This window comes from Trachemys scripta, chromosome 5 (assembly GCF_013100865.1).
Source record: "Trachemys scripta elegans isolate TJP31775 chromosome 5, CAS_Tse_1.0, whole genome shotgun sequence".
NCBI lineage: Eukaryota > Metazoa > Chordata > Testudines > Emydidae > Trachemys > Trachemys scripta.
The window spans coordinates 122,391,063-122,405,644 of record NC_048302.1 but is presented as its reverse complement, the minus strand read 5'-3'; the positions used below and the strand labels follow the sequence as shown (position 1 = coordinate 122,405,644).

The 14,582-nt window shown below is 42.7% G+C and overlaps 1 protein-coding gene across 2 annotated transcripts in view; it reads left to right on the top strand.

The window, feature by feature from the left end:
- The window catches only part of FGFR3 (fibroblast growth factor receptor 3), a gene marked incomplete in the record, with an annotated part of 76,650 nt that overhangs the window by 23,819 nt on the left and 38,249 nt on the right, over nt 1–14,582 (top strand). For both annotated transcript variants that reach the window (XM_034772655.1, XM_034772654.1), the window contains 1 exon segment: nt 7,354–7,617. In XM_034772655.1, the coding sequence (XP_034628546.1) occupies nt 7,354–7,617 (264 nt within the window).

Sequence of the window (14,582 nt, the reverse complement as noted above, 5' to 3'; positions counted from 1 at the left end):
CTTTTTGTGTGAGGCTTCATGTGCAGTCTGAAATACATGAACCTTAAATAGAAAGGCGGTGCGGATGACAAGAGGACTGACAATTCCATAATGTGACTTCCTTGACTTCAGTGGAGTTTCAGCAGGAATAAATTAAGTTCAACCTATGTAGCTTTCCCCCCTAAGACATAAATAGCTTTCAGTCAGTATAATGAGAAAAACCACAGGAAATGGTAGAACTCAGCATGCCTTCTATTCAGAATTTTTTTTTAACCTGTGTCTTTTAGAACAAAAATTTCCTCCAACCTTTGATTCACAAGTAGACGTCTGAATGAGGGAAGCAAAGATGTTTGAAGTGAAGGTTGAAAGTGTGTCCTGTGGTACCTGGATATTTTGCCACATAGAAGTTATATATTGAGTCAATGAGTGCCGTGGACAGATAATTATGACCCCTATTAACCCTTGTATGGAAGTCACCCTAAGAGAAGGGAAGTCAAATCTCAAGTCTGATGGAATAAACTGATTACCCAACAGAGTAAGGATGGTCTGGTGGGTAAGGAACTGGGCTGAGGTGCAAGGGATCTGTCTTCTATTCCCATCTCTGCCATAGGCTTCTTGTAAGACCCTGGGGAAATTATTTATTTAATCTCTCTATGCCTTAGTTTCTCTACCTGTAAAATAGGGATAATACTACCTTACCGCATGGGGATGAGATGAGGTTAAATTCATTGCTAGTTTTGGGGTGATGAGATTCTGTGACGATATGGGCCATCTAAGTATATACGCACACATTTCCTTCTAGCTTCACACTATTGGCCAAGTACTATATGGGTGTAATCATCTTCCTTTAGAAACAGGACACCACACTCAATAGGCAGATGGTCCGATGCTGTATTTTACTCCCATGTTCCTAATATGTTGTCACAACAGATTTGTCATGATAAAATATAGTTGCTGAATTAAGTAGTAGTAGTATCTGTCTGTAGAATTAAAATGAAGTAAGGGATAGATATAGTGTTATTACCACTGTGCTTATTAAAATCTTGTACGTTACCTGCCCAGTTTTCAAAGAGTAAAATATCCATTTGAAAGTAAAATAGCAGAATCACTTAATCCCTTGTTACTTAGGACCTGTAAAATGATCCTGTAAAACATCGTTGTCGGGTTAAGAGGTTTAGGTGCATGACCGAGAGAGAGACCATTCTAACTGAACTGCCGCAGTTTAAAAACGACTGCATGAGTTAAAAAAAAAAAAATTGTTTCCAGGTTCATCCCAAACTGAGTTTTGATGCCTAAGAGGAGTAGACATCTGATGGAAATACTGGCGTACTTAAACATTGGAACTAAAAACCACACAGAAATTATTGCTATGGATGAGCCAAGCAACTAGGGAGATATGAAGTATCTTATAAGTGAATGCACGCACAGTCATTTGCAAGAGTTGAGCCAGTTGCTTTTTATTGTAGAAGACATTTCTTTATTAGCTCTTGTGGTATTTTTTTTTTTTTTTTTAATTCTAACCAGTCTGAAAATTGCATCTTTTCTCTAACAAATTTATATAACAAGGTCTTTCTAGCAGTGACATGCATTACTGCAAGAGCTGATCTTCATTACAAGTGCCTCTTGGTAATTCTCTGCTCATTACTGCTTGGATAAACTAATAAATGGTTGAATTTTAGTCATATCATGGGAGTCCAAAACCTAAATTACCTCCTCCTTTATAAGAACCTATTAAAGCTTCATACTCATTAATTCTAGCACTGTTGGCAAGTGACATATAAGCTCCCATAACCCTGGTGATAATTTATACCTCTGAAAATATTTGTTTGTAACTGTCTATGGATTTTGAAGAAACAGTGTTAGGTCATTTAAGTCCCAAATTAATTTTTTTTTCTTTTGTGGGAGGAGTTTTATGACCTAATTATAATAAAATAGTTCATGAAAGTTTTTGAAAGAAAGGGCATTGAAAATGGTATTCTCTTTGGATTGGGGATGGTCTTGTGGTTAAGGCACTGGACTGGGACAAAAGGGATCTGAATTCATTTTCTGGCTGTGCCCACAAGCTTCCGCTTTGACCTTGGGCAAGTCACTCAGAGTCGTACCGTTTAAGGTCAGAAGAGACTACCACATCATCTATTCAGTTTGACCTCCTGTATATCATAGGGATAGGCCACCAACACTTCCCAGCACCCGCACGCTAAACCCAGCTGCGCTTCAGTGTCTCATCTGTGAAACACTTCCAGTCTCCCATGCTTGTCTTTTCTTGTTTCAGTTATAAGCTCCTTGTGGCAGGGGTTGTCTCTCTTACTGTGTTTGGCTGCAGTCACTATTGGGACCTCTAGGCCCTACCATAGTACAAATAAATAACTATAGTAACAGATGTTGCAAGATTAGAGAGCCCGGAATGATTATTTTGACAGATCCCAAAGTTGTGCTAGGCACTTCCCAGGAGAGAAGACCAGAGAAACTGCCCAAAATGGCATGTAGCCGATCTGCGACTGCCAGTAGTAAATATCTCTAACGATTGACACTAGATGGGGAAGCCTCTGAGTTACACCTCTACCTCGATATAACGCTGTCCTCGGGAGCCAAAAAATCTTACCGCGTTATAGGTGAAACCACGTTATATCGAATTTGCTTTGATCCACCGGAGTGCGCAGCCCCCCCACCCCCCGAAGCACTGCTTTACCGCGTTATATCTGAATTCGTGTTATATCGGGTCGCGTTATATCAGGGTAGAGGTGTACTACAAAGAATTCTTTGCCAAGTGTTTGTCTGGTGGTGTTGCCCACATGCTCAGGGTGTAACTGATGACCATATTTGGTATCGGGAAAGGAACTTTCACCCAGGTCAAATTGACAGAGACCACCTGGGGAAGGGGTGGGTTTTGCCTTCCTTGGCAGCATGGGGCACGGGTCACTTGCAGGTTTAAACTAGTGTAAATGGTGGATTCTCTGTAACTTGAAGTCTTTAAACCATGATTTGAGGACTTCAGTAACTCAGCCAGAGGTTAGGGATCTAATGCTGGAGCGGGTGGGTGAGGTTCTGTGGCCTGTGCAGGACATCAGATTAGATCAGGGGTCGGCAATGTTGGGCACGCGGCTCACCAGGGTAAGCACCCTAGCGGGCCGGGCCAGTTTATTTACCTGCTGACGCGGCAGGTTTGGCCGATCGCATCCCCCACTCGCCGCAGTTCGCCGTCCTGGTCCAGTGGGGGCGGCGGGAAGCGGCGTGGGCCGAGGGATGTGCTGTCTGCGGCTTCCCACCGCCCCCATTGGCCCAGGACAGTGAACCGTGGCCAGTGGGGGCCGCGATCGGCCGAATCTGCTGCGTCAGCAGATAAATAAAGCTGGCCCGGCCCGCTAGGGTGCTTACCCTGGCGAGCCGCGTGCCGAACGTTGCTGACCCCTGGATTAGATGATCACGATTATCTCTTCTGGCCTTAAAGTCTGAGTCTATAAGCAAACTAGAAAAGAAGCCTAGAAAAACAGACCTGTCTATTTTCCATTGTCCCTATGGATTAATAAAATGTGTATAGATAGATAGATATAGCTAAGTAACTCAGTTGAGATCCAGTAGGGCAGCATTGTAGGGGGAAGGGCAAGGTACCATCCTAACAACCCTCACCAAAACAAAGCTGTCAGAAATGACGGATGACGGTGCTGTGGCCACAGCAGAGACCTTAGAGCCCAGCTGTTGCCAGTCCAGAGCGTAGAGTAAATGTGTCCTTTATTACAGTAACCCCAAAATGACTTTTGTAAAAAGAGTTTGTCACTTTGTTATGAAACAGTTTCATTGTCACTTTGTCATGAAGCAGTTTCATTATCACTTTAAAAGGGAGGCTTATTTTTAAATGGCTGTTCCATTCAGTGCAGCGTGCATTTGTCTGGGCTTGTTCCCATTTGGTGAATTTATGATATAAAAGCCAAAATATACAAGTCTTGATCACTTGGCAAACAACTTGGGTAAAACCATGTATTTTATATGGATGAATTGTGCAGCTGCATGGGGTTTGTTTTCTAATGGATTAAAATAGCAAGAACTTCCATCAAGGTCAATAGACAAAGAACAGTACTGAGGCTTGCAAGTGTGAAGCTATATATGGGGTCCTTACATTGCAGGCCAGAAGTTAGCGCTATTGAAGTAATACTCAGGTTGTGGTGCAAACCAGCAAAACCCAGGAAATTCATAGTTAAAACGGAAAAGCTATCTTTAACTGGCTAGCAGTGTTTCTTTTCCTCAGCTGTGTTCTTCCCAGGGATCTCACAGGTCTGATGTCAGGGAGACGTTTCCCCACAAAACTGTTGTTCAGTGGGAAACTGGGTTTTTGACCAAACGAAATTTTTCATGCAAAGTGTGTGCTTTCTGCAGAAACTTAGTTTTTTTCATCAAAATACTGAACACTTGAAAACTGAAATATTTCAGTTTGTGAATGTTGCTGCAGTACCTCTTGGGGATTCTGGTTTGGTTGCCTCATATTCACATTTTCCTCTATGGGCCAAGCTCCCAGCCAGATGACATCTCCCATGAGGGGCTATGGCCAATGACCCGCATGATGTACCATCTCCCGCTCCAAGAGCGGAGACTATGGTGCATCATGGATATGTTGTCTGAGCACGAAGCCTATAAAGAAGAATGGGAACATGAGGCACCTGACCTACAACTTCCATAAAACTGAGCAGCACTTATAAATTTAAGTATTTACATTTATGGCTGAAATATTTTGGTATTCAAATTTCCACTGAACATGAAAAATATCCAGGGGAGGCCAATTTTTTGACCAGCTCTAATCATAACACTTAATTGCCACAGGACAACCTAAAGGTACAGGCCCAGATCTTCAGCCTGTGTCAGCTGGTTTAGCTGCAGTGAGTACACCAGCTGCAGATCTGATCCACTGATGTCCAATTACAAATCCAGACCTGAACTTCCTCAGATCTGGACAAGGATCAAAGCCAAATTTAAATTGAATCATAGGTTTGGACCCATCTTCTTTGAATGGTTCCATTGAAGTCAGTGGGAATGTTGCAATTGACATCAGCAGGGCCAGGGTTTCACCTCGAGATTCAGTGGCAGTTTACTAATTCTTCTAATTAATTGGTATAAACTGGGAGTAACGCTGTTGAAGTAAATAGTTACACCAGTGTAAAATCAATGCCAGTGCAAAATCAGGCCCTGGAATTGCAGTCTCAATGTGTATGTATAACTGTTGTTAAAATTGATGGAAGTTAAACAAACAGCTTACCTATGAGAAACTTCTATGCTTTAAACTTATTTTCTTTTGTCACCGTCTCATAAAATTAAACACAACAGCATCTACTACAGGAACTGCCCAATATGCTGCAGCATTGTTGCCACAAGCCCTTGTGTTTCAGAACACCATGATTGACTCTAGATACCGTGTGTCCAGCCTTAGGTTTGTTTTGTCTGTGCAGCTCCTGGCTGGCTGGATAGATAAAATTCTGCTCCATGTTGAATGCAGGGGCTATTTCAGAGCTACTGAATGGGTTGGTTAACTTTCACTTTAAAAACTCCTCCTGCCCCTTGTGCTCTGTCCAACCTTCTCTTCTGGAGTCTCCTTCGCCCATTCTGTGTGCACCATCACACCACCTCGTATTTCTGAAACAAAGTCTCCATTAAGGTCCATGTGTTCCATGAAGCATTCCAGTGGTACTAACCATATGCCAGTCTGTGTGTGTTCTACATTGTAAAGTATGACCACGGTAAGGGCCAAATCCTTAGTCACGTGAGTATCCCCATTGAAATCTGTGCAGCGACTCTCAGGGGACTAGGATTTGGACTCTGGACCATGAGCCCTTCAAGTCAGGGACTTATTTGTTTGCCCCAGCCCACCCAGCATGCAGCATCATATGTGGTTATGACTCCACATAAGAATATAGCCTCACTGCACTGCATTTTGTAGGCTATCCCACATTTTGGCCATTTTTCTGGCTTTTTCCTGCCTCAAGAAGGAGTGGAGACAGCCTCTCTAGCCCTGCCAGAAAGCAAGCTGTACAATGGCGCTGTGTGTGCATGACTGCGATTCTTGTGATTTTTATTTATTTATTTTATTATTTTTTGCCTTCCTGCTTGCTGGGGGATCAGGAGGAGGGCAGCGCTTAATTCTGACAAGCAGCAGGAATGGGAAGTTCTGGGAAGAGGAGAACAGCAGGAGTAGAGCTTGGATAACTTGCTGTGGAGATGCCCCCATGTTTCCCCTTCCCAGAGGGGAAGACACACATAGTGGCTTATAAAGTGTTTTGAAGTAAAAGATCATACATTAGCATAAGGGGTGAAGTCTTGCCCCTCTTGCAGTCTGTGAGAGCTTTGACATTGATTTCACTAGGGCCAGGATTTCACCCTAGATATTAACCTTGGGTTATCCATTTGCCATAAGATACACAAATAAGGGAGCCAAAATCATCCTCCCTCATGAACTATTTGTCTTTTCTTTAAAAAACAAAACAAAAACCACCTGAATTTAAAATTGGCCAAAATAACATATTGTTTAATTGAAGAAAGAGAAACAAAGCCCCAGGCCTGATGCCTAATGTAGTGAGCTTCAGCTTACAGAAAATGACTGCAGCTGAATTACAAACCTCAAAAAGACGGAAGGCTTTGTAGTGGCAATGCTGACACAACTGCCAAAAAAAAAAAAAAAAAAAAACACCAAACACCCAACCCCAAAAGGCCCAATCCTGCCTAGTCCTGCTTCAGTCCTGTTGACCTTTGGCATATTGCAATGTGAGGCTCTAGGGAACAAGTTGTAAACCTGGTGGCAGCAATTCCAGAACCATTTATTTCACTGACAGCACCTACTGTTTTCATACTGCAACTTTGCTTGAATTTCATTCACTTCGTTGACCCTACTCACAGTGAGTAAAGCAAGCAGGGTTTGGTGCCAAGTCAGTACCTCTAAGTGAGCTATTAAAGTACCAGCAGTCCTCAACTTTATGACGTTTGAGTTACGACAAATGGCACTTCGGACGTTTATAAATTGTCATTGTGTTTCGACTTTACGACGTTGGTTTTGACTTTACAACGCTCGATCCGACATTGTTCCTGTGGGAAATTCGCGTTATGACATTTTCGACTTAAGATGCAATTTTCAGGAACCAATTGTGTCGTAAGTCCAAGGACTGCCTGTACTCGGTCTAAACAGCACCTGTACGGTGCTGAATGCTGTTATCTGACTAAGGTAAACCATTGCTTGTCACCAGTTGATGGCATTTCTGCAGTTTTCGTCTCTTGGCTCCTATGTGCATGAAATTAGCAAGGATATAGGTGCCATGGCTGCTGTCATCAGTCATGCCAGGCTCTTTCATCAGTGTTTGATGCCTGCTTTATTTAGTTATTTTTTCTTCTCCATCACAGAATATCTGGGGAGCGAGACTGCCTTTCTGGAGGAATTGGTGTTTGGAAGTGGAGATACCATTGAACTTTCCTGTAACACCCAGGGCTCTTCTATGTCAGTTTTCTGGTTCAAAGATGGCATTGGGATTGCACCGACCAACAGAACTCATATTGGACAAAAACTGTTGAAGATCATTAATGTGTCATATGATGACTCTGGGCTATACAGTTGCAAGCCACGGCATTCCAGTGAGGTTCTAGGTAACTTTACAGTCAGAGTAACAGGTGAGTGCTGTAATGTACATTTTTTGTTTTTGTTTTGTTTTTTATTCTTCTACAGATGGCCAACACAGCTGGTGTTCTGCATTCATTCTCTATGTTCTGCAGGCTTCTACATGAACTCTCAATTTTTGGCAAAGTCAAAGTAGGCAAAAGTAGAAACCACTTTTCTGTGTGGAGTGTAAGATTCTGGAGATTCATATCATGGGAGCTTTGGATATGCTGTTATACAGATTAAAACCAAAATTCCCCTGAATGTTTATAGATATTTAATTCACAGTACTTGGTAAAGTACCTTAAATGATACACACCCTTTTGAGGTATTTTATGGATGGGTAAACTGAGGCTCACTGAGGTTAAGTGACTTGTTTTCAGGGTCACGGGGCAAGTCAGTGGCAAAGTCAGGAATAGAACTCAGGAGTCCTGACTACTAATCCCCAGTTCTAGCTGATAGACAGTACTTCCTCCTTAACCACATGACGTAATTTTGCAGATTAATTTTAGAAATATCATTTTTGTACACGATCCATTTGGGAATCTGGTACTTAATCTTAGGGCATTAAATTTATTATTACATCCTTCTTGCGCTAATGTTGGCACACAGGGTGGAAACACAGACTTTCACAGATTCTATAGTCATAAGGGACATCGAGATAATCTAATCTTACCTCCTGTATAGCACAGGCCATAGAACGTCCCCAAAATAATTCCAAGAGCAGATCTTTTAGAAAAACATCCTATCTTGATTTTAAAAATTGCCAGTGATGGAGAATCCACCACAACCCTCGGTAAATTGTTCCAGCGGTTAATTACTCTCACTGTTAAAAATGTATATCTTATTCCCTCTGGCCCCTTCCATCCCTCTGTCATTAACTGCTGTTTCCATCTGCTCTGTGGTGTTCTGATGGACTGTTTTGCCCTTCCTGCTAAGCGTTCTTCATAACATTTCTCTTGGGCGCCCTCATTTCCTCACACCAGTTGGTTTCCACTTGACAGCTTCATGTGGAGTCTGTGTGCTGACATCCAGAGTACGTGCCCCAAATATGTGCAGTGTCCCCTTCTCATTCTAGTGGAAATGGACTCCTGGTTTCCAATGGCATTAAATGGAACATATCAAAACTTTCAAATAAGTATGTATCAATGAAACAGCTACTGTCATTTGCCTAACCTTTTTAGCATGATTAAGATAATTAGGGCTGGATGACCATAAACTGCTCCAAACATAGATTACTGAACTCCAGGGTGCCAGAATGTCTCAGTTTCTGACAAGTAATTAGTAGATAATTAGCTAAGAACACCCATCATTATTGAAAACTGCTGGACAGGTGGTTGAATAAACATCAGTGTCATTAGTTGATAATAATCCTGATTTAAATAGATTAAGGCAGTGATTCTCAAACTTTTGTATTAGTGACCTGTTTTCATACAGCAAGCCTCTGAGTGTGACCCCCATATAAATTAAAAACACATTTTGTACATTCAACGCCATTATAAATGCTGGAGGCAAAGCAACATCTGGGGGGTGGAGGTAACATCTCATGACCCCCCATGTAATAACCTCACGACCTTCTGGGGGTCATGACCCCCAGTTTGAGAACCCCTGATTTTCAAAGTAATCTACTGATTTTTGGGTCACCTAGGTTCAAAGTGCCCATATCTCTGTTTATTTCCTTCAGAGTAGTGAGTGCCAAGCATTTCGATAAACTAGACCCTGGGCCCAGATCCTCCAAGGTATTTAGGTGCCTAAAATACCTTTTACGGATATTGGCCTGGGTGTCTCAAATTGGACACTCAAAAATGGAGGCACCCACTTTTGAAAATTTGTCCCTAACCTTTTACAGTACCAAGTCACTCTTCCCCTGCACCCAAAGTGATAACCAAACAGATGTAGTCTGGAGACATACACTCAGTCCCATCAGAGGGGGTTCAAAGCTGGAACATGATACAAATAGTGAAATCCAAATTGTTTAAGGAAAAAGACATTTTCAGTGAATCTTGACAAACATCTGATTTTAATTGAACGTTATTGGAGATCACTGTGAACATTTCAGGGTCATATCAATTAAATAGTTAAAGAAGTATTTGGCCTTAGAGATTTTCTTTAACTAGGTGCGATTATTGGGAATAGGGAACTTCAGGTTGTTAGAAATGTTTGAATCTTTTTTTTTTTTTTTTTTTTTTTTTAAAGTGACATTAAGTTCAAGGCTTTTGAGTTCAAGGAGCAACAGAGGCAGGAAAGGGCAGCTGGCTATACAATCAAGTGAAACAGCTGTCAGACCAAAAAGTGGTAAAGTGAGAAATTGTTTTTAATAGTGGAAAGACTGATAATCTTGTGCTTTTAAAAGTTTAAGCCCCTGTGTTTTTCTTCTTGGCTAATAATAGCTAATAACAGCTTGAGAGCAAGTGAGTAACCTGAACCACCATTCTGCCAGCATTATGCATCTTTGATTCTGTTAGCTCAGTGTCATTACAACCAAAGTGCTGCTAATGTGGGAGTTTCAGTTTTAGCTGTCAGCCATGTTTGTTTTAAACTTTGAAGCCTTTGCATTGGGTGGCACTAGTGGCGCCTGTTATATTCGCTTATGTTTCTTCATAATTATTAGTGATTGCTTAGCATTCAACTCCAAGAGTGAGACTGTAATCTGAGAGTGGGGTTTACATTCCTGCATTTTAAAAGTAACACCAGGGTTAGTTAGAATTCCTTAGATATCTAAATATTTGTTCGCTAAGATTATGTGCCATAATTACTCGGCGTTACACTGGTATTGGTAGTAACAAACTGGAGTTTACTCTGTAACTGAGCAAAAGTAGGTCCTTTAAATTTATAGACATGCATATTAAAATTTTTCATTTAATAAATGGTACAGGTACCTAGTGTCTCTTTGAGAAAGAGCTTCCTTCTTAATGATGCTTCCAGGCCCTCGTTAGATTTACTCAGGAGGACCAAATTACTATGTTAATGTCCATCCCTTTCGGGGTAACAAAGTTCAACAAACAGTTCCTAGATCTGTTGTCAGGTCTCTGGCCCCTGACGCTGCTCATGCCGCTTTGCCAGTGGTGGGTAGGGGAACCCAGGCACTCCCCTCTACACTGGGTTCCAGCCCAGGGACCCTATAACTGTCAGCCATGGTTTACATAGTCCCCTTGCCAGTGTTTCCCTGGGCCTCTTCCTACCCAGCCTTTCTTCCCACAACTTCCCTGGGTTGACCCTTCTTTCAGGGCTAGGATCCCAGGGTTTATTCTCCCCTCCCTCCCGGTTTCTTCCCCTGTTCCTAGAGAGAGTGACTGCGCACTCTCTCCCTGCAGCTCTCTTCTGCTTTTAACTTTCTGGCTTTGTACTAACCAGCTTGCTCCTGCTCACCTGGGCTTCATGATCAGTTAAGCCTGGTTTTCCTTCCAGGTGCAGCCAGGTACCATAATTGGCCTCTCAGGTCCATATTAACCCTTTCTGGGCCTGTGTGAGGCGTACACCCTCCATCACAAGGAGTAAAATGAATCAGGTTTTTCATTAAGGTGGTTTGGAAATCAGGTTCAAAGTTATTGCCTTGTACCGTAAAGGTTAATTAAAGAATAGATTTGTGTATGAATAGACTTAGAACCTTTTAAGCGTAGTCTTTAAAACACAGGACCCTGGGTGGGGGTGGGATTCAGCAGTTCACTAGTTAAGAAGGGATAGCCCCATTTTCTTCCTGCAAACAGTAATGCTTACATCCGTCTTAAAATAAATAAATCTTCAGAATTGATCCTGCATGCCAATTATTGACACTCCAGTTCTGCAATCCTCCCATGCGCAGAACTGCCCTTGGAGCTGATGGGTGAGTGGAGTCCTGGCAGGACAGGATCTCAGGTTACTTGCTCTTTTCTCACAGTACCAAAATGCAGCTTTTGAAAACCCCAGGCCAAGATTTTCAAAAATGGGTGCCTAATGCTAAGGTCCTGTTATCATATTTAGGCACTGACACAAGTGATCTGGTTTTTCAAAAGTAGTGTGTGCCCAGCAGCTCCCACAGAATTCAGTTCCAGTCTGGAACTCTCAGCACTTCTGAATTCAGTCCACTTCTTTAGGCACCTGAATATGAATGTAGTCTCCTAACTTTAGACACCCATTTTTAAAACCTCGATTCTAGTCTTTCTGAACAGACTCAGCATTGTGAGTAAGATGAGACAGACCTTTTCTTTCTGTAGGTAATAACACTTACCCTGAGAGGAAAGAAAAACACCATCCACAAAATCTGTTTGATTTCTTGTCAAAGTATAGTATTTAATTAAAAATGTGCTCTTCCCCCTCCCCCCCCAGTTTAGACTGGTATATTTTAAAGCATATAAATATCATTATAATCATGCATGCCAAAATAAGGATTACCAAACCTCATGCTTTCAAGATGCAGGGTCAGGAAGGATTTTACCCCTTCCCCCTCCCTTGTGCAGCAGTGCACGTTTGGTCATGTTCTTGCCTTCATCAGGGTCTGTAGCAGATGTTGTCAAAAGCCCCAGTTCAGCAAAGCACTCAAGCACATGCAAAACTTTCACCAAGTCCCATGGGATTTTAGTGGGACTTAAGTCCTGGGGCTTAGACACATGCTGAAAGTTGTGCACGTGCTTAAATGAATCTGGGCCAAAGACAGGATGTTAGGTATGATGCCCCCCCAGTAATCTAATGCAATATGGTAATGCCTGTATTTCTATATAGTGAATATTTCTGCAGGTCTCTCCAGATTCTGTAGAACAGTAATACCTCTGTTAGCTTTTTCACTGTATTTATCAGTCAGCTGGATAGAAGACGATACAGAAATTGCAAGAGCTCATCTTGTAACAAAGGATATTCTGCCTGACTTTGGCTAAATTGGATGCATTACATTTCTGGCCACATGTTGAACATTCATAGAATTTCCTACTGCCTAAAAATCTACTGCCAATTTCTTTTACGGCTGTATCAAAATGTAAAAGCAGCTGCATAATATTATGCCTTTTTTATATTTACTGGCAATTATTTAAAGTAAGAGGCAATGAATAATGCTAAGCCTTACAAACAGGCTTCAGGGTATAATTTTATTGATTGGTGGTTTCTAAACAGTAGCCACTCAGGAAAAAAGAACTAACAACCTTAGTAGATAGCTCAATAAATGCAAACATGGTGTTAGGCGGTGTGAAATGACAGGTGAATACAGAAAATAGTATAAAGACATTACATATTAGTGATATGCACTCACCTGGCATGTGCTGGTTTGGTCTCAAAAAGAATATATCCCATTGCTGAAAGGATATAACCAAAAAATAAGAGATCCAGAGAAGGGTAGTGAAAGTGTCTAGAAGCATGGAGTAACTTGGATATGAGGAGAGATTTTTGAAAGATTGGGGTTGTGTAGCTTAGAGAGGAGCTAACAACAGGGTTAGTCCGTCGTTGTTATGGGGGTTTTTACATCTGAAATATCTGATCCTGGCCATTATTGGATGTGGGGTATTGGAGTAGCGGACAATTGGTTGGATCTGGTATGACCATCTCAGTGTTAGTCAACTGTGTGATTGGGGGAGTGAGGAGGTAAAGTGCCTCATTGGGCCTCGCACCCGCAAGGTGCAGTGGGAGCAGTGGCTCCCTTGCATGATACCACCCAGAGGTGGCGTGTGACCTCACGTCTCTTCTCCCCCCGTCCCCCCATTTCTGCCTTCCATTTGGCCCTGCTCCCTGAAGTGCTGATGTAGCAGGGCAGAGCCCACCCACTCTCATGCTGTCTCTAGCCCCCCACCCCAAGAGTTACACGTCGTCTCTGATCCCACCTGGCACCCAGACACTTCAAAGCCCTTCTGCGTGGTCAGGACTTTGTGGCTCCCAGAGGCAGAGCCAGAGAGCAGCTGCTTTGTATGACATGCACTGTTTGGAGCCAGGGAATTATTCCGTCAGAAATCTTCTGAGCTGTAGTAGCTGCAGAAGACTGCCATGTGCTTCCCTTGGGAAGGTTTTGTCCAGTACATCCATATAGATTGGACGCCCTGGCCATGACCCTAGCTTCCCCTCAAATCCTCCCTCCCTGTGTTTCTCTAGAGCAGCACAAAACAGGCAAGACATACAGATCAGCTGTGCCCCTTCCCCCCCCCCCCCCCCCCCCAGGTACTGCAGTTCAGCTTCTCATGCCTGTAGGAGCATCATGACCTGGCCATTGCAAATGTGTGTGCTGAGTCTCCAGAGATGAAAACACTTAACAGCTCCACTGGCAGGCAGAGCTGCACTTATGTAAAGTACCTGCTTTCCTAGGCTGGATCTGCACTACATACATACTTCAGTATGAAAAATCAACACTCGAGCAACGTAGTTTTGCTGACCTTAACCCCCCATGTAGACAGTGCTGTGTCGGCAGGAGAGTTTCTCCTGCCAACTCTCATGGAGGTGGACTTATTAAGCCGACAGGAGAGCTCCTTTCAACTTAAAGCGCCTTCACCAAATGTGCTACAGAGGCGCAGCTGCAAATTTGTAATGTAGACCTGACCCATGTCTCCTGATTGTCACAACTGCAGCATGGTGCCTTCATTACAGCATGATAAATGGGGGGCTTCCCTGTCCTTCTATCTCAAGCATCTTCCTCTTTGTAGTACTCCGTTCCCAAGAGTGTTACTAGAAAGACCTGCTCTGGAGAACAGGTGAGAAGAGTCTGTGTCAGAAAAATATGGGTGGGGAAGATGAAATGAAAAGGAAATAAAATTCTAACTGAATCGCTCTTGTGATTTCACCATTGCACTAGTTCACTAGTCATTGTAGGCCTTCAGAGACTTAACACACATGCTTAATGTAATGCACCATTCATGATCCCATAGCAGTGTGGAGTCAATGGGACTACTCACAGTGTTTAATGTTATGCATGTTGATAAGGATAGCTCAGTGGTTTGAGCATTGGCCTGCTAAACCCAGGGTTATGAGTTCAATCCTTGAGGGGGCCACTTACGAATTTGGGGCAAAATCAATAGTTGGTCCTGCTAGT